Source organism: Propithecus coquereli, unplaced genomic scaffold (assembly GCF_000956105.1).
Source record: "Propithecus coquereli isolate 6110/MARCELLA unplaced genomic scaffold, Pcoq_1.0 Scaffold2, whole genome shotgun sequence".
In the NCBI taxonomy this organism is placed as follows: Eukaryota; Metazoa; Chordata; class Mammalia; order Primates; family Indriidae; genus Propithecus; species Propithecus coquereli.
The window spans coordinates 853,636-873,495 of NW_012144966.1; the positions used below are offsets into that span (position 1 = coordinate 853,636).

Here is a 19,860-nt window from a genome sequence, read left to right on the forward strand (position 1 = left end):
ATGTCAAATATTTCTAAGATCTCTATCCAGAGACATAGGGCACTCATCGAAGTTAAGTTCTAAACCAAGTCACAGTAGAAGGTAAAACCAACTATGTATTTTGTACGTTAAGATCATATATGGAATGAATGAAATTTTACATGTCATGTTCCAGAAACAATTTTGTCTTTTACAAAATTGAAAAAATTGAAATGTTTATCTGGCAAGAAATAATTTTGAAAATTCTAGAATAATGAAGATAATGAAATTCATAAAGCTGCTTATGTTCATTTATATCTTGATATATATCTTGAACTGTACTATGTCTTGATTTACTTGAAATGTCAAATTAAACAAGTAATAGAAATTTGCAGAACAGGCTGTTCTTTCTCACCCCTTTGAGCTACCACCCTCCTTCTTTGCCCCAATTTTGGGGTGGGTGGGGAATAACATATGTTCATTTTGAAATCAAACAATATAGAAATGTATAAGGCAGAAAGTAAAAGTTTTCCCTGCTATAAACCTCTACCATAACCCCACTCCTCTAAAATAATAGTTGTCTACATAGTTTGGTATATATATATTTCTAGTCATTATACATACACACATGACAGTATTTGAATATAAACTAAATAGGATTATCATATACATATTATACCATAACCTGCTTTTATTCACTAACAATGCATCCTGGACACCTTTCCCTATGAACACTTGTGGTTTCTCCTTGTGTTTTTAGAATATTTTCACAGTATTTCATCGAATGGAATAAATTATATAATTAGTCACATATTTTAGATGCTTCCATTAATACTGATAAATAATATTCTAGTATGATGTCAATCCCTATCTGAATTTATCTTGCTTGTTTATTCAGTAACTTCTTTATTGCTGGACATCACCTGGACTACAAGCTTCATGAAAGCAGGGTCCTGTCCCGTATTCCCCATTATATCCTTAGCCCTAGGACAGTGCCTGGCAGATACTGTCATTTGTTGTTGTTACTGGGAGCACTTGGGTATTTATAGATCCTGTAAATGATGCAGGGAGTCAAGGACACTTGGGGGCAGGGGGCTGCATCTGGCCTCGTCCTCTCGTCCCCTCGTCCCCTCTCTCAGCCCTTACAGCTCCTTCCTGACTAGGAAGGTCCCCTTGGAGTGTCTGCTTCTCGGATGCTGTGGAATCTTCCCAGGCTGAACCCTAGGAGCCATTCAGGTCTTAGGAATTCCCCACCCTGGCTCCTTTTCTCTTGCAACTTCTCTGGCTGTGTGGGGTGGGTGGGGAGCCAGGACACATTTGGTCACTGGCTTCCCCTGACTCCTTTGCTCTTGGCTGTATCTGATGTTCCCCTGATGGGACCAATGCCCTTGATTGATCCAGTGTGTCGGGAGCTGCACAGCGAGAAGGACTACTTGATAAAAAAAATACTTTAAAATAGTCATTTTCCTTTTAGATAAGAGTAACGAAGATTCTTTAACTATCACCATTACTATTGTAGTAATGCCTAAACTCCCAAACCTAAAGCTTAAAACAGCCACGACCAGTGCTTTTTATCTACATAGTGGTGGGAAGCAGGGAAAGTTCTGAGGCCTAAGCTGATGTCCTGGCTGCCTTCTTCCCTCACCCTGTCTGCGACGCCCTCGCCCTCCGCCAGCCCTTCATCGGGTTGCAGCTTTTTTCCCAGGGGGTGACCCAAACTGTCATTCCTACCTGTTTTGAGTTCCTGGTGGCCCTGTCTTTATTGGGTTGCCACAGTTTTCCAATGACAGGACTACTGAATAAGGGAGTTCTCTTATTAGATATTTCGTATGTTCCATTATTTTGGGGATTTTCTTTGGGGACTCTAGTTATGCAAATGCTAATTTCCTTTGTCTTCTATAACTGTCAGGTTCTCTTTCAACCCTTTTAGCTTTTATTTATTTTTGTTTTACTTACTGTTTTCAGTACTGTTTTCAGTGTGTCTCTGTGTCTTTTACTGTGTTATGGGCAGCATTTGTTACCTTCTGCGCTGCTTCTGTTTTTTTTTTTCCTCTATTTCTTTCATGAGTTTTGGCAGCAATTCATATTTTGTCTGGTTGTATCTTTCCTCCTGAGCTTTTTAAAAAAATGTCTTTTGCATATTTCCTTTATAGTGTTGTTTCACTGATTTTTAAAACTTGTAAAAATGATACATTTTGTCAAAAATTTTATCTGCTCTGTAGCAATGTTTTCTGGGGAATATTCTATGTCTGCCATTTGTCTTGTTTCTTTTTTTTTTTTTCTTGTAGCTTCAGTCTATAGCTTCTGGGTTAATTCCACTTTAAAATTGCTACTTATTTTTTGATGAGCTGAATTGTTTCTGGACCAACTATTTGTAAGAGTTCATATGAGTGAGAAGCCACAGTATGGTTTCAGGTTAACAGGAATTCTTTTTTCTTCCTTCTTTTTTTTTTTTTTTTTTTGAGACTGAGTCTTGCTCTGTTGCCTGGGCTAATCATAGCTCACTGCAACCTCAAACTCCTGGGCTCAAGCAATCCTCCTGCCTTAGCCTCCTGAGTAGCTGGGACTACAGGCGCACACCACCATGCCCGGCTAATTATTTTAGTTTTTGTAGAGACCAGGACTTGCTCTTGCTTAGGCTGGTCTCGAGCTCTTGATCTCAAGCGATCCTCCGGCCTCAGCCTCCCAAAGTGCTAGGATTATAGGCGTGAGCCACCACGCTCAGCCAGGAATTCTTATTTTGACACAAGACCATGTATGTGAACTCTTTCAATCTTTACTTTTCCCCAACCAATTGTGATTAGCAACACAGGACGGAGAAGAAAGCATAACTTCTCTTTTTGATTTCCCAATAGGTTTACCAAATACCTCTATGGCTTGTCTGAGTGAGTCCTCATTTAGTTACACCTCCCTTGACTTTTGAGACTGTATGCTAAATATTTGTGTTTGAGAGTCCCTAATAAATGAAACCCATGTTTGAAAGCATTTGAGAGATTGACATAGGAGTCAGACAGATGCAGATAAAAATCTTACTTTTGTTGATGTTAAACCTCTTACTGGAGAATGTGGCTATTGTGAGAGTCCAATGGACTTGCTTGTGCTGCCAGCCTCCTAATCTTCCCGTGATTAGACCTTAGATCAGGTCACCTACAGGAAAATCTGGGGTCTGCAGAACAGACCCATTTAGTTGGGTGTGTATTACAGAGGCTTGATGTGGGGTTTTCTTAGAAGTTCTTAAGCGGTGTTCCAAAAGCTTAACTAACACACACACACACACACACACACACACACACACAAATATGCACTTGATATTTATCAATTTTAAAACCTAGGATGCCAATTACAGCTTTCAGTTTATCTTAGTAAATAGGCCTTTATAACCAGGAAATAGCCCTGTTTCCAAGTCCAAAGCAATATGGCCATAAGTGTCTTAGTAAAATATAAAAAACCCCATAAGGTTGTATTATTCCCATGGGTCTCTGTTTTCATATGGGACACATTATTTTAACTCCTTGGTATATCTTCAATTCCACGCCTACAGCTTGAAGTACAGACACAGCTAACTTTATCACCTCCTCCCACCCCTAAAAAACAATGAGGAGAGATCACAGTACATCCCTTAGCTCATAGGAGGAAGACAATCCAATTTGAACACCGGCCTCTAGTTCTGCAGAAACTGTAAAACCAACTCAAAATATGTCAAAAGAAAAAACAAAAGTATTGAGAGTCACTAGATCCAAGGTCCATAATGTGTATGTTATCTTGACAAAATATAATGTACATTTTCTTCTTGGCTGTGTTATAGAGGTAGAATGGCAGATCCAGCAGCAACAGGAGAATTTCTTTAGGAGGCTCTAGTAGTCTCCCAGGCCACAACTGGGCCTTGTCTTTGGCTGATGTATATATATAGCATTCCTATTGGAACATTTTGTCTTCTTGGTTAAAAACAATGACTTTTTGGTTAAAACGTAAGGTGGTTAAGAATGTTATTTTTGCCCTTGGCAAACATTTAAGAGGAAAAGTTGACTCACCTGTTCTGGTGGGAAAGGACCAGGTCAAATTCTAAAATCAAATCCTAATCTCCTGGCAGCTTAGGCAGTAGGCAGGTACAGACAAGAAGTTTACTCCCTTCACAGTTCAGCAGTTCAGTTTATGTTTGGAACTATCCAGCAAGTTGGGAACTGCTGATCAAAACTGGGTGGTCCCCAAAAACACCCAGCATGGCTACAAGGAGAGAGCCAACTGTAAACAGCTAATTTTCTTCTTAGCTCCATGGGCTCCTATGCCCTCATCCAGAACTGAAGGGCCTGGGCCAGCTGCATGGCTCTAAGGGGTCTGGGTGAATATGCTGGTGGAGTTTCTAGAGAACAGCGGTCTGCCTTCTGCAGAAAGACATGAATGTCTTAGACTCTCCCTGACTTCAGATCTCAGACCCTTGCATTCACTTTTGAGCAGATTTTCAACTTATGGTTGCAGAATATAGAAGCAAATTGAGATGTTGCTAGCGTCGGGAGAGGGGTGATAGGAAGAATTTGCCATCGCTGGTGTTCTGCTGAATGCAGCCTACTGCAGCCTTGCTTCCTTTGCTTGCGTCCCCAATAGCACACCCTGGGAGGCTCCTCTTTCCTCGTGCTGGGATCAAGTCAGCAGGTGTAGGCTTTATTTGTAGTGATGGGAGTGGAGTCTGGGGAAGGAACTGAAGAAGTTTGTAATAAACATGTGGTGGTTGTCAGCTAAAGAGAATGTGGTTTCAGGGAAGGAAGAGACATGCAGGAACAAGGACCTAGAGGAGTTTGAATTGGATGAACTGGTGTCACTTTCCAGCCTCGGTGGTGTGGGCTGCTCCTCCCTGGCCTGCAGATGTGGGGCTCACCCCCACTGATGCCATGGCCGCCGCATTCAGGCCCAGCCTCTCTCAGGCAGATGTGGCTGGATCCAAAGTGTCACCATTAGCTAGATAGGTGCTTAGCAGATTTTCTTTTTTAAAAAATGATTTCTTAATTACTTCATGTGATATATTAGTAGATTCTTCTTATAAAAATTTAAATATGACAGATCAGGCTAAAGTGTGCTTTGATCATCACCTACAATGTTGATCCCCTCAACAGAGATAATCAACGCTATTGCATTTTCTTCTTCTATGCATTTACGTACATATATACGTAACTATAGAAAACATGTAGTATTGTTTTGTGGGGTGAGTGTTGTTAACACACATGGTATTATTATGCATCTAGATACATGTATATGTAACAAAGAATATATATAGTATGGTTCTGTGGGGTGGGGGTTGTTTACATATGTGTCATTATTCTGTAAGTATAATTTTGCAACTTTTTTTTTGCACTTAAAAATCCCTTGGAAGGCCTTCATGTCAGTGTAGGATTTCATACTGTTTAACTGCTAATTCCTTAAATGTACTTACCCTTTGCAAGCATGAATTCAGGATCTTCTATCACCCTGTAACTTGTGGATTGGAGACAGCATATTTTTATATTGTGTTTGGTCTCTTCGGAGGGTTCAGACTCTGCACTGCCTCAAAGCCCTGAGACAACCTCCTACCAGTTTGGGATGTGTTGAACACCACTTCCGTGGTCTTTGCTTTCGTAAAAGAACACCTTTGGGGGGCTCAGTGTCTGTGCAGTAAGTCTGGAAAGCCCAGAGTCTGAGGACCTGCGACAAAGAGGCAGTGATGGCTGTCAGTTGAGGAAACACAGTCCTCCTGTTTTGTCTTACTGTACTTTTTATTTGCCTGCAGCCTGCCAACAAGGCCAGCTCTAGAAACACAGAGGGCCATTCTTTTTCGCATGGAGTCTGTACTAATGGAGGTGGCAGTTAAGGGGCTGGAAATGCCAGCAGGGATTTTGCCAGTGGTCAACTGTGTTTACAGGCCTGGAGGTTTCTGTTTTATGAATGTTTTCATGGGGGCCACTGGACTGGCCATTAGGAAGGACTAAAACCACTAGGGAAGCTCTTAGTTTGCTGGTGAATTTTTCTAGATAGTGTAGAGTCTGTATATACTCATATTTATGTATTTCCTGGCAGCAAAACTAATTAGATCCTGGAATAGTCCCCAGAGGAAATAAGCTCACAAACTAGATAGTTTTACCCTAGTTAGCACTTTGGAAAAAAGATGAAGAAGATATTAATATATTTCATTTCCTTCTGACTTTAGAAGATTTTTTTCTTAATCTCTATTGGTTTTGTGTCTCTCCTCTCAACATATTCTAAATGTAATAGTATAATAGTATATTTATAAATATAGGTATTAAATGTAGGGTTTAACAGACTCTTTACACTAGTTATATTAAAACACAGTGTAAGTGAAAACAAATAAGTAGGAAATATTTTAAGTGTGTCTAATATATTTAATAAATGATGAACTATGACATGCTTTCGGAAAATAATTTATTCAAAAAGCAGAGACGTTTCTATCAAGACTTAAATAGGTTCACCCTCCCTCACATTTTCCTTTTATGGTGGAAAATTAGAAAACCTACTCTTCAAAATGTTTCCTGGTTTTTCCCTTTTTTCCTTCTAGGGATGGAAAATAAAAACCTCAGAATGGAGCTACTAAATTTACTCATCTTAGCAATAATTTTCCATTTATTTTTATTTCTAAGTAGTATTTACCACTAGACGTTTTTCCTTCCTTTCACTTCACTGTATTTCTTTTCACATTGCTCCCTTTTGGTTCCCTCCTCCAGTAATATTCATAATGAACTTTACTACAGCACTTCCCACTGCCTCCTAGCTCCGGGTCCCAATGTCTTTGATAATTTTGGATTAGCCTTTTAATCTTTTCTTGCTCCTTTTGTGGACACATTGCAACTGTGAGTTAATGAAAGTTTGTTTCTTTTGCACTTGACAGATCACAGAGGCCACTATTTAAGCCTTTGCCATCTGGAATTTAAGTCTGTGACTTGTGCTGTGTGGGCATTGGCGATTTAAAGATTATGCTTTCCATGCAGAAAAGTAACAGTGGGACTTCTTGTGGTTACTGCAAATTACACCTTTCATTTCCTGAGAGCACCAGCGCCTGCCTTGGCAATGTTAAAACTTTCCAGCAGTAGTACCTGGAAGTGCACACCAAGGGTCCATTTCTGAGAAGATGAGAGTAAGGAAGCATTGAAGCTGTGATTTTGATGATGGGTAGCAATTAGGATCTATTTTTGGTCCTGATTTACCAGGAAAGTTTAGGGAAGATCTCTTCAGAACCATGAATCGCATAGCAGTGATGGATTCTAATGGGCATTCTGCGTCTTTTTGAAGAAAGGCATTCCATAAAATTCTGTTGAGGGTTTGTAGCAGACTTTCAAAGTGAGAGTTCGTGGCAGACTTCACTGCTGTTGGGTTTGGCTCGTGCCAACCTTGTTATTGTAGATGTAAATATATTATGTAATTTAAGTCAACTTTCTTGGTTGAAAAATGCTATGTAATGCTTATGAAAATTAATGTCACCTCTTCTGAGACAGCAGGCTGCTGTTTTCTTTTGAATTAGATAATGCTTTTGAAGTTTGCTATTGAAAATACTTTTAAAATTCACATTTATTGATCACAAATATTATGTCCAGGGTGGACAAATCATTTAGAATATGTAGACATAATGTAAATTTTTATCCTAAATAAAGCACTAACAATCTAGCAGTACATTAAATGATACATCATGATCCAGTAAAGTAGTTCAAGAACTAAAGGATGGCATTGTATTAGGAAAGTTATTTAACACATTAGTAGATTGAAATGCTAGCCAGTGGCTCACTAAACCATTTTAATTTCTTCTCCCTGCCAGGCAGACATCTAGACTACATTTCTCAGCCTCCCTTGCTGTTAGGTATGGATTTGTGCCTGAGTTCTGGCAAATGGAATGTAGCTGGAAATGTTGTGTGTCACTTCCAACTCTGGCCCATGAAACTTTTTCCTGTGCAGTAATTTACTCTCTCTTCCTCTGTGAGAGACATGACAGAGCTACAAGCTGGAAGTGGAGGTTGCTTGAATTTGGAAGACTACCTCAAGAACATGTGCACCTGTCACACGAATGATAAGTTTCTTAAGCTACCAAGATTTAGGGGATTGTTACAACAGTTAGCTGCATCCTAATCCTGATAGCAAAAAAGGCATTTGATAAATTCAATACCTATTGTGAATTCTTAAAAAATTATAATATGGAACAGGATTCTTTATTAATTAAAAATACCTATCTTCTATCAAATACCAACATTGTTCTTCCCGATGAAGTACTATAGGATTTTTTTTTTTTTTTGAGACAGATCCTCCTGCCTCAAACAGGGCCAGGCACAATGGCTCATGCCTGTGGGAGGCTGAGGCAGGAGGACTGCTTGAGGCTGCGAGTTCAAGACTGGCCTGGGGCAATACAGCAAGACCCCATCTCTACAAAAAAAATTTTTTTTTTTTTTTACAAAAAATTTTTAAAAATTAGTTGAACATAGTGGCATACTCCTATAGTCCCAGCTCGGGAGGCTGAGGCAGGAGGATGGCTTGAGCCTAGGAGTTTGAGGTTGAAGAGAACTATGATCATGCCACTGTACTATATAACCCAGGTGACAGAAAAAAAATCCTTCTTTCTCTCTCTCTCTCTCTCTCTCTCACACACACACACACACACACACACACACACGCACACAAAATACCTGGCCAGAAGTTTTAGCTAATAGATGAGAAATGAAATTACATTATTTAAGATAAAAAGATCATCTACCTAGAAAATCCAGGAAAAATCAATGGCAAAATTATTACAGTGACTAAGGGACTTTAATAAAGTCATCTGCTACGAAGTAATACTAAAAACTAATGTTTTATATATGACCTTTAAAAAGTAAATTATATATTTTCAAATACCATATATATAAAAGAATCATAGGACAGAAGATACTATAAAAAAGACATAAAAATGCTGTGTGAAATTAAAAAATGATAGGCAAAACAAAAATTCAATAGAAATTTAAAAAATAAGTTTGATAAATTTTCTAAGAGAAGAAAAATTCAAAGAGAGGAGAGCTAAGAAAATTAAAGGATCCATTCAGGAATTTCAATATCTGACTAAAAGGAGTTCCAGTGAGAAAAAGCAAGCAGAAGGAAGAAAATTACCACACACATAATTAAAGAGCATTTCACTGAATTGAATGACTAGGCTAAACAAACTTAAGCCCAAGCTTTATTCAGATCTCTTTAGTTTTTATTGAATGTGTTTTTTCTTTTCCATGATACTACATTACATTTAGTTGTCATATTTTCTTCGGCTCCTCTTGTTGTGACAGTTTCTTAGCCTTTCCTTGTTTTTGATGATTTTTGACTACTTTTGAGGAATACTGGCCAGGTATTTTGTATGTTCGTGTGTTGGGATTTACCTGGTATTTCCCTCCGACTAGAGTGAGGTTATGAGTTTGGGGAAGATCACGGAGGTAATCTGCCATTTTCATCAGATCATATGAAGGGTGCATAATCGCAACATGCACTGTTGACTTTAACTCTGGCTGAGGTAGTGTTTGTCAGGCTTCTCCACACACCCCTGTACTGTATTCATTGTAAGAAAGGCTCTATGTGCTACCCAGAAACATGGAATGGAAAGTTATGCTCCACACTGAAAGCAGATTATCTACATAAACCAAGTGGATAAATACCTAGGAGCACGATTGCTGGGTCATATGGTAAGGTGTTTAGCTGTGTAAGAAGGTGCCAAACTGTTTTCCAAAGTGGCTGTACCATTTTGCATTCCCACCAGCAGTGAATGAGTTCCTGTTGCTCTGCATTCTCACTGAAAATTGTATTGTTTGCTTTTTGGATTTTAACTATTTTAATAGGTGTGTAGTATCTTATTGTTGTCTTCCTTGCAGATGTTTTTAAATTACATGATGTGTGGTAAGTCAGGAGTACCTGTGGATCTTTTTCTCTTGTTTGTGCCAATCTTGTTCATTTTATCATGAGCAAAAAAAATTATCTTTTTGGCATGTCTGATTGTTTGATTATATGATGGACATTGTATTTTAAAAAGTAGTTGTAGATTATATAAAATAACATTTTCTTCCTCCAGAGATTTTCATTTGCTTCTGTCTGGTGCCTGAGGGTATTACTAGTTCACATCTACCTTCATCGAATTTCAAGGTCTGGGTTTTTTCTAGTCCAGCCAGATAACTTGAAGTAGGGTTGCTTTATTTACAGTTCAAACTTATTCCTAGGATGCAAACCTTTGAGGTAACAATTCTAAATGTAGGATGGTTGCAGACTCCCCTACCCTTATTCTCCAGACCTTTGAGGCTGTCAACAGCACTGGTCAACTTCTCAGCTGCCTTTTCCAAATCATCAAATGCTCCATGGGCAAAAGAGTTTCCAGATGTTGGGCTTAGCAGCATCAATTTCTCTCCTTTCAGGTCTCAACCTGGAAATTCCTCACCATAAAAAATGTTTAGGAGATGATATTGTTTTATTTTATCCATGTATTTCAGTTTAATTTTTTGGGAGGTTTGTCTAAATTACCTAATCCACTGCCAGGAGTAGAAGCAAAGGGAACCCAGGATCCTGCTTTATCATCCACCCCCCCAAACCCCAGGTCTTCCAGTGGCTTTAAAAAGGTACAATAAATATGGCTGTATAATTTACACTTTTGAGAAGACACTGTGACAAAAAACAGAGTCCTGTCTTCCCTTTCCCCAGTTAAAGAGAAGCTCCCGACTGATTAGTCATGAAATTACTTGTCTGAAAAATTATACTACTTCTTGTGCCAGGACTACTATAACTAACCATATAATACTCCAAAATCTTTTATACAAAGAAAATTTTATTAATAAAAAGATAACACAAAACATTTTTGTATATAAAGTTATCTGCTTAAAAATGTGGAAAAGTTAATATTTACAACATTTTCCATACAGTACATGATAATTTTCTTTTTATGCTGTAACAGATAGTGGGGGGGGGGGAAGCAAGATACTAAATAGAGAAAAAGCCCAAAGTGTTAGAAAACCTTGTTCAAGGAATAATACTTAATGGGAAACAAAATTAAGAAAATTCGTTAATATTTAAAAGTATGTTGTAAAAAATATATATTGTTTTGTTTATCAAGACTACATTTTTTTCTATTTCATTGGCACTAATATTGCCATCATACTTTTGAATGTTCAGCAAAATCCTACTAAGCTGCAGAAATAAATTCTACATAATGTTTGAGAAAGATACTGTACAATACAAAGTGTTGTAGTATTCTAAAAAAACAAAAGTCAAAACAAAGGGAAAGTGTAATCAACTGTAAGTGGTTACAATACAATCTTGGGTGGTTATGAAACATTAAAAAAAGGAAATCAATTGCACTTGGCTTAATTTACAAAAGACTAACATTTCATCTACTAATCCTTCAGGACATTCTATTTTTAAAATGCAGAAGAATCAGTGAGCAGCACAATACAATCAATATTGGACACTTCCAGTAAGCACCTTATTTCAGCCGCATAATCTGTGAAATTCCTAAAACAGTAAGACTTTATAAAATTCACACATGTTGGACGGTAAGGTAGGAGTAAGAAGGTTTTTAAAGTTGAATTTCTATTATACAATGTTTTGGTGTGTCAAATATTTTTTATACTGTAAAAGAATACGATTTTCCAATTTTCTTAGAAATTCAGTGTGAAAGCTACCAAAGCAGGCTAAAATATCAGAGTAACATAATAAAAATATTTGAGATTTTCCAGGATTTCCCAAAAAAGTTCAAATACATATAAGCTTATTTTCAAATATATATAAAAAGATATAATGATGTTTTAAATACTTCAAAGAAAAATCTTGATTTTATATCAAAAAAGTAAAATAGTATAGTATATCTCAAAATACTTTTAACAAGAGTAGAATCTTCATAAATAGAGAAGGAAGATTCCTCTAAGTGTCTCCTCCCACACAATTTAAAAAATATTATTAACCTACACATTTCTGTTTTCAGGTATGCTGCTGTCATTAACCTTTGTGTGAAATGAATTGTATTATTCATGAAATCTATTTTTTCCAGTATAATAGTAGGCAATGCAGCTTTAAGTGCAAAAGAAGGTAACAGTGATTCTTATAAAACAGTGCATTGGTCATCTCCAGTGTAATGCAGATTTGATTCTAAGTAACAGGATAAAATGTTTTTCAAGTATCTGAATGACTACCACCTCCCTGTTCTTTTCTCACTCCTGAAATTGAGTGGACAAGTAGAGATGTGGAACCTTTGAGGCTGCTTGGCTCTGAAGAACTGGGGACCTGCAAGTTGTTGTTCTGCACCAGGCCAGTTTCAGCAGTATCACTCTTTGGACTTACCCTAGGTAAAAGAAAAAAAGTTGATGTACATACATCCACAAGCACAAATGATGCCAGATGTCCTTAGAATTGGTACCCATTTTTCATGAGTTTTACCCCCAACCAGTGTCCACCCTTATCAGAAGAGAATAATTAAGTAAAACTCTTTTGGTATACTTTAACACTCCGAAGACAATTTTTTGTAACACAATTTTTGCTGACTTCAGAAAATTCATCAAGCACTACCCATTTTGGGGCTAAGCATGGTATCTTGTGAGGAATACAATTAATAAGGCAGGATTCCTGCCCTCAGTTTAGCAAATATTTTATTGATTTCCTACCATGGATCAGACACTGTGTAAGAGGTTGGGAACACAATGTAAGACTTCAGCTCCGATCTCTGAGGAGTTTACAAATGTAGTGGAGGATAAAAGCATGTATCTAATTACAATCCAGATATATGAAAGCTAACGAGAGAATACAGAGAGTGCACTTAGCCTAGTTTGAGAGGGCTAGGTAAGGTAGCCTTGGGACCTTAAAGTAATCAGCTTCATAGCATTCTGGTTAATTGGATGTTTACCTGTGTTTTGGTCACCTATGACCATCTGGGAAAATTCATTAAAGATAATGCCAATATCCTTTCGTGTTCAGAAAATAGAATAATTTTATACTTATCTTTGTTTAAAATAACACTTTTTAGACAGTACCATAATGTAGTATTAATTAAAACTTAGCCCATATTTCAGATGAACTGCATTTACCTAAATGTACAAGCAACTCTTTACAATTACCATAGACATGAGCATACTTTTGTACTTGAACAACATATATTAAGGCTCTTTTCAAAGCTAAGAATTAAACTACTAAATAGCACATTTATAGGCTGAACCCAAACTTCCTTGGGTTAAATGTATAGATACATCATAAAATGCTTTCTTTCCAGATGTGTTATGCTTTAATAAGAAATGCATAGTGCAGTATTTAAAATAGTGATTTTAGATAACAAAGGTAAATCTCACCTTCCTTCACTCCGAGCACTTTCAGACACACTGTTCCTGTCGTTCACACTGCCTGCCTGGCCTTTCCTATCAGCCTGTTCCCCAGACAGTTTGGAGCTGGATGCTGCTGGGAAGGCAGGTTCACCACAGTCCTGTTCTCTTAACTTGGGGGTGCTTGCTCTGTCTGCTCTCACCTCTCTCACTGACGTTTCTGGAGAGGTTTGGATTTCTGTCAAAGTTTCTTGTCCTAAGTAATCATGGTTAGTGATTGCTACTGCAGAAGTGCCATGATTTGTGGTAGCTCCGGTGCTGGTTCCCATGGATTTGGAAATGACCTTCAGCTTGTGTGAACTTGGTTTGCAGTGCTTCTTTTTGTGTTTAACTTTAGAATTGTGCTTTAAGAAAAACTCACATGACTCCTGTAGCACTCTTCGACTTTCACTGATTGGACTGTAAAAAAAAATCCAAGAGAGGATTCTTAATAAATTTTAAGTATTGTAGCAGAAGCCATAAAAAAATCACACATCTTTTGCCAAAAATCTTCATTCATTAAAGTTAAAAATTCTATGATTTATATTATTTATAAAATCTGGGATTATAAATACTATGATACAAGTAGATACCATAAAGTGAAATCTTTTATACATACACTCTTAGTTGCTTTTGTCAGCATAAATAGTAAACTGGTAATAAATTAAATAGGCAAAAATCAAAGGATAAGGACAAGGAAAGTCAAATCAGCTTAAAGTAAGGGACTAGCTATATTTGTATCACATATAAATATGTCAAACAGAAAAGTAAACCAGAAAAAAAAGAATATAGAATATAATTAATGGTTTTTGTTTAAATGTATTAATTCTTTTCTAACATTAAAGTTAGCAGTTACCATGAGTATATAAATATGGGATAGACACACAATAATAGTGCAAAATAAAGTCTAGTTAAATACAATTCTTCAGATTTCAACAACTTATTTGTGAAAAGGTCTACAGTTCTGAAATTTGTACCACAAAGAGTTCACTAATCAAATCAATAGGAAACAATTTTTAAAATTGTTTTAGTATGTTGTATTCAATATATATATAACTAAAATGATTATTCATAAATGTAAATCTTTATTGTTATAGAATACTCCGTAAGTTTGAATGTTTACCATCTCAGGCAAGGCAAATAAGTGAAATTTTAGGTCAGAACTGTGTGTAATAAAATTTAAACATAGTTAATAATGATAACAGATCACTTATATTTGAATCACACTTCTAGATTTCCTTACATATATTTGATCTCATTTCATCTTTTATCATTGATAAAAAAGGATAAAATTATTAAAAATGCTGCACCCAAAATAATGAATCCAATGGTAACAGTAATAATATTGGATATATAATAAATCATGGAAATAAAATGTGCATTTCATATATCTTTCATTCTTATTTCAAATAGAATAGTATACGTCGAATAGTATACATCAAAGACTATTATAGCAAATGCCAAAATAAAGCAAGTGTCTTTCATAAAAAGATTTCCAAACTTCACTTGGCTCATCAAATCGAAATAATAGTTGATATAATGAAACTCCAGTACAGTGATGATTTGAATAGTTGCTTGGTATTTTGATCTATTTATTTCAAAACAATGTGAGATAATTCAATAGGTTCTTACTCTCTCTTGCGATTTCGTTTAAAAAACCCAGCCCATTCTGTGCATGTCTTTTTGCTTCCAACCCAGAAGACAGCAGAGATGCCAACAATTAAAGTCATAAGGTATTTTATCATAAATAAAGCCAATTCTGGTCGAGCATCTGTTTTTGCCTACAAAGAAAGAGTGAATTTTCAGTGATACATTTAAATGGAGAGAAAAGTCTGTATTGTGTACATAAAATTTGAGCAAAAATGATTAATCTTCAACTTTTATCATAAAAGGTTTGAAATAACATAATAAAATGAATATTGCTTTAAGTGCAACATATTTTTTACCTAAGTTCTAAACAAAGAAACTTTATCCGTGTATCAAATGTCTAGAAAGGGAAAATACTGAACTATTAAATATATTTAGAAACAATCTCCTAAATCTTCATGATTTCTTTTTCCCTATAGGTACAGTAGCCTCTAACAACTGGTATTAATAAAATATTTGCTTCCAAATATTTACCTATTTTCCTTCCCTATAATCTACCACAAAAATACATTTAAACTCCTAACAGCAACACATATTTTACGGTCTTTATGCACTGTTAATGTTTATATGTTATAAAAACTTGGCTGGTTATAGTAAAATAAATATCAGTAAAATGTGAAAATGTAGAAATTTTATAAAAATTATACTTTTAAGCATAAACTTTCAAATAACTATCTTTAAAAGTTGCACAAGTGTCAAAATATTATATATTCTGCATATCTTGCTTTTTGCACTTACTGTTTCTTGGAGACCATTCTCTATCAGTACAAATAGAGCTCTTCATTCTTTTTAAAGGCTGTTCCATTGTGTGGATGAACTGTAAGTTATTCAACTACCCCTATTAATAGATTTACTTCCAACCTATTGCCATTTGCAAATAATGCTGCAGTGACTATCTTTATCACATTTGTGAGCAGATCTGTCTATAAATTCCCAGAAGGGCAGGATCAATAGGTATGTGTATTTTAAATCTGATATGTATTGTCAAATTGCTTTCCACAACAGGTTGAACTAATTGAAACTCTTAATAGCAAAGTCTGGAAATGTGTATTTGGCCAGTTTCACCAACGCAGTGGTTATAAAACCTTCAGATGTTTGCCATGTCATAAACAGAAATATAATTTTAATTTATATTTTCTTACTGTAACATTTTCCACGTTTAAGAATAGTTCTTTCATTTTTATTTTCTGTGAACTCTTTCTTTCCTTTCTCATTTTTATATCAGATTGTTGGTTTTGTTCCTATTGGTCTATAGGAACTCTTTATAAATTAAAAAATTAGCCCTTGAACTACAATGTGACATGCAAATAAACTTTCTCAGTTGGTCTTTTGACTTTGATTATGGGTTTTTCTTTACCATGCAGAATCTTGAAAAAATTTTTTACTTAATCAAATTAGCAATATTTTCTTTTATATTTACTGAATTTTATATCATACTTATGAAGTCCTTCTTTACTTGAAGATTATAATTTCCTCATTCTATCTTCTAATATTTTATAGTTTCTTACATGATTACATGAAACATAATTTCTAAAAACCACAGATCTTTAGCTTTTTAGCAGTATGTAATAGTTGTTCCCCGCCCTGTTGCCAAAAAGACTGAGGACGACTCTAGGAGACATTTAATAAAACAGGATCACGTTAAGACGCAGCTTCTTTATTAAGTGTTTAGTAAAATATGGATAAAAGACTATGGACAACGTGTAAGACAAGTAAAACTATTATCCCCACATATCAGTATAAAAAAGAGGTCCCACCATGTTATATAGCAGTAATTTCTAGAATATAAATTATGTAAAATAGTTCAGTCCTCACTTGCTTGATTTGATACACTGATTTGATGGTAGCACTCATGTTCCACACAGTTAATACTATTCTGTAGTCAAGAATAGTGTATACATCTATTAAAATAAAACAAACTTCCTATTAAAAAATCTTCAACTAAAATGCTTTAAATTTTATATTTTCAGAAGTTTACATTTTTTTAATCTTAAAAACACTACCATTATATTGATCATAAGCATCAGAAACAAAAAAACCATATTTTGTTTCAATAGTCTCTTTTTCAGTTAAGAAATTACAGGATGAGTTCACAAAGAATCAAATTCTATTTTTATAAGTATAGTTTATACGAAAAGTTATAATATGATCAAATTAAATGTACCCAACTAACGTTTTTTTCCTACTAATTGAAGAAATAAAAAACAATCCCCAATTCAGCAGAAATTACTTCTCTTTTTCTCCCTATGAGAAGGCCTGTTCTTTTGACTCTGCTCTTCATTACTATTAATCTGCCTTTGCAACTCAATTTAATTTCTGTAAGAATAAAGGAGGCACTTTACTATTGTAACTGAAGCTAAAGCTTGAGGAAAGAACTCTTGGGACATTTACCCCAGTTTCAACTGATGTGTAGGAAATCATTCCCTATGTCTGTCGGATTTTCTCCCCTGAAATCTAATTTTATGTCTATGACTAATGCAAGTATATTTCTAGGAAACGTTTTCTACGTTAAAAGTAGTGACATAATCCAAATGATAGCTTTTACCTGATAAGGACATGGGATATGGTACTGACGACAATGATCAGAGACCCACGTTATCTCCCAGGTAATCCTGTTCACTTGCTCATAGACGTAACATCCAAGAAGTATCACTAATGGCATGAGATACAGGCCACTGAAGACTCCAATTCGAATCATAAATTTCTTTAGTTTTTCTTGGTTCCGGCCATCATGTTGTATCACTTGTCGAACGTGATTTAAGGAAATAATGCCTGCTAAAAGAAGAGACAGCCCAACAAACACACAGAGGCACAGTGGCAAGAGTACAAAGTAGCGAGAAGCATCTAGGTCATAAAGGCCGACAAAGCAAACTCCACTAATGTTGTCTCCTTCAACTTTGTTCATAGCAAGAAGCATAACCGTCAGAAAGCCTGGTATTCCCCATGCCACAGCATGAAACCACACTGCTTTTTGTTCAATGGCTTCACAACTCCATTTTCTTCCTGCAGCTAAGAACCACGTAATGGTAAGAATCACCCACCACACAGTGCCAGCCATTGTGAAAAAATACAAAAACATAAACAAAACAGTGCAAGCCTTATTTTGAGAACCTAGAACAACTGTGTCACCAAGTTCTAGCTTATCATCTGCCTTATTGCAGGCTGTGCTATTGCCTAGCAAAAATCCAATAAAGTACATAAGTGATACAATGCTGTAACAGACAGAGTAATATATAATCGGTCTCTCTGGGTATCTGAATCTTTTAACATCAATTAAAAAAGTAAGGAATGTGAACAGAGTTGCACAAAGACAAAATATTGAAACTATTCCAATAAAACTTTTTGCAAACTCTAGCTCATCACTTCTAAAATACATGTTGGGGCATGGAGGTGCACATTGATCAATTCCCAGAAACTTATAGCCTTGTCCCCCAGAAGTCTTTAGATGCCTTGGACACCAAAATCCAATGTCTCTTTGGACTTGTTCTGTTTTCTTCTGAGGACCAAGAAACTCTGTGTGTGGATCAAAAGTTACAGGAACAGACTCATCACAGTTTTTTAATCTGTAAAGATTATAAAAAATATATGAAGTCAACACTTTTATTGGTTCACTATTTTAATGCTATGCTTTCCAACTATAAAATATTACCTTATGCATTCATACCTGATGGAAAGACATACAAACCTAAATGGATTACAGGTTCCAGTTGAGTAGAAATTTTTGAAGTTGACTAAAAACTTGTAGCTGTTAATGAGCCCTGACACAATAATATATGTTAAATACAAGGCAGTTAAACATGAAAATTCACTTATTTGGAAAACAGTCAATTAATAATTTCAGAATAATTTCTACTTTTAAGACTCAATATTTAAGAATGAATTTATCTTAATTGGTAGGCTACACACAAAAAAAGTGCTGGCTTGTCTGTTTATAGTATATGAAATGTAAGTCTTGGAGAAGTTAACTTTTATTTTCTAATGCCCATAAGAAAAGTAAATCAAACATATGCCTAAGGTGATTGCAATTACAATGACTGAAATGAGATCCTTCTTGATTGATAGGGTAGAGTTTAAGTTTTTAAAGAAGGGCAACAATACCACCCAAGAGGTAGGCTGAGGACCAGCTGAACTCACATCACCACTGTGTTTAGGTTTGGCTGTTTGCCTCCCTTGTTTATGGATAGACCTGAGTGGTACACAGGTATGTTTCTGTCTTTTGCAGAACTGTATCACTCAGTTGAGTTTGAATATACCAGTATTATTCTGGAGGATCTAAGTAGTTTATAAAGTAGTGGTTTTTAATAAAGCATTTTAAATATACCTTAGATAAGAATAGAGACAAATATATATCCATAAAATGAAATATATAAAATCATATATTTACCAGCTTTATTAAAACATAATATTATGTCAGTTTTGCTTTATATCGTTTAAAATAAAGCAATAGAACACCACAAATACAGTTGGAATCCCTTTCTGGTCTTATTCCTTTTCCTCTCCTTAGAAGTATTCATTACTACAAATTCAGTTTTTATTCTCAAGCATTTAAAAAATATTTTTACTATGGTTTTTGTTAACCATAACCTTACATACCATTGTTTCACAGGTTTTGAACTTTATATAAATGACACCATGCTGTATATATCATGCTGTAACTTTCATTTTTTAACTCAACACTATGTTTTTTAGATTTATCCATGTTGGTAGATGTGGGTCAACTGCATTCATTTTATCAACTGTACGGTAGTATTCCAGTGTGTAAGTATATCACAATTTACTAATCGTCCTTCTATGATGGGCTTTTAGACTTTTTCCTATTTAAAATTAGAAATAATCTACAATCAATATTCTTGTGCATGCCTCCTTATTTGTGTAAGTTTCTAAAGAAAGGGATTATAGGGTAGGATTGTAGGATGTAGGTATTAGCATCTGCATCTTTATTACA

General features: G+C 35.6%; 1 protein-coding gene across 2 annotated transcripts in view; it reads right to left on the minus strand.

Moving 5' to 3' along the window:
* Positions 1 to 10,737: 10,737 nt before the first annotated feature.
* The window catches only part of FZD6 (frizzled class receptor 6), a 38,638-nt gene continuing 29,515 nt past the window's right edge, over positions 10,738 to 19,860 (minus strand). For both annotated transcript variants that reach the window (XM_012643652.1, XM_012643651.1), the window contains 4 exons: positions 17,461 to 18,478; positions 14,901 to 15,049; positions 13,260 to 13,688; positions 10,738 to 12,262 (listed from right to left, as the gene is read on the minus strand). In XM_012643652.1, the coding sequence (XP_012499106.1) occupies positions 12,094 to 12,262; positions 13,260 to 13,688; positions 14,901 to 15,049; positions 17,461 to 18,478 (1,765 nt within the window). In that variant the 3' untranslated portion in view covers positions 10,738 to 12,093. The remainder of the gene's footprint in view (positions 12,263 to 13,259; positions 13,689 to 14,900; positions 15,050 to 17,460; positions 18,479 to 19,860) is intronic.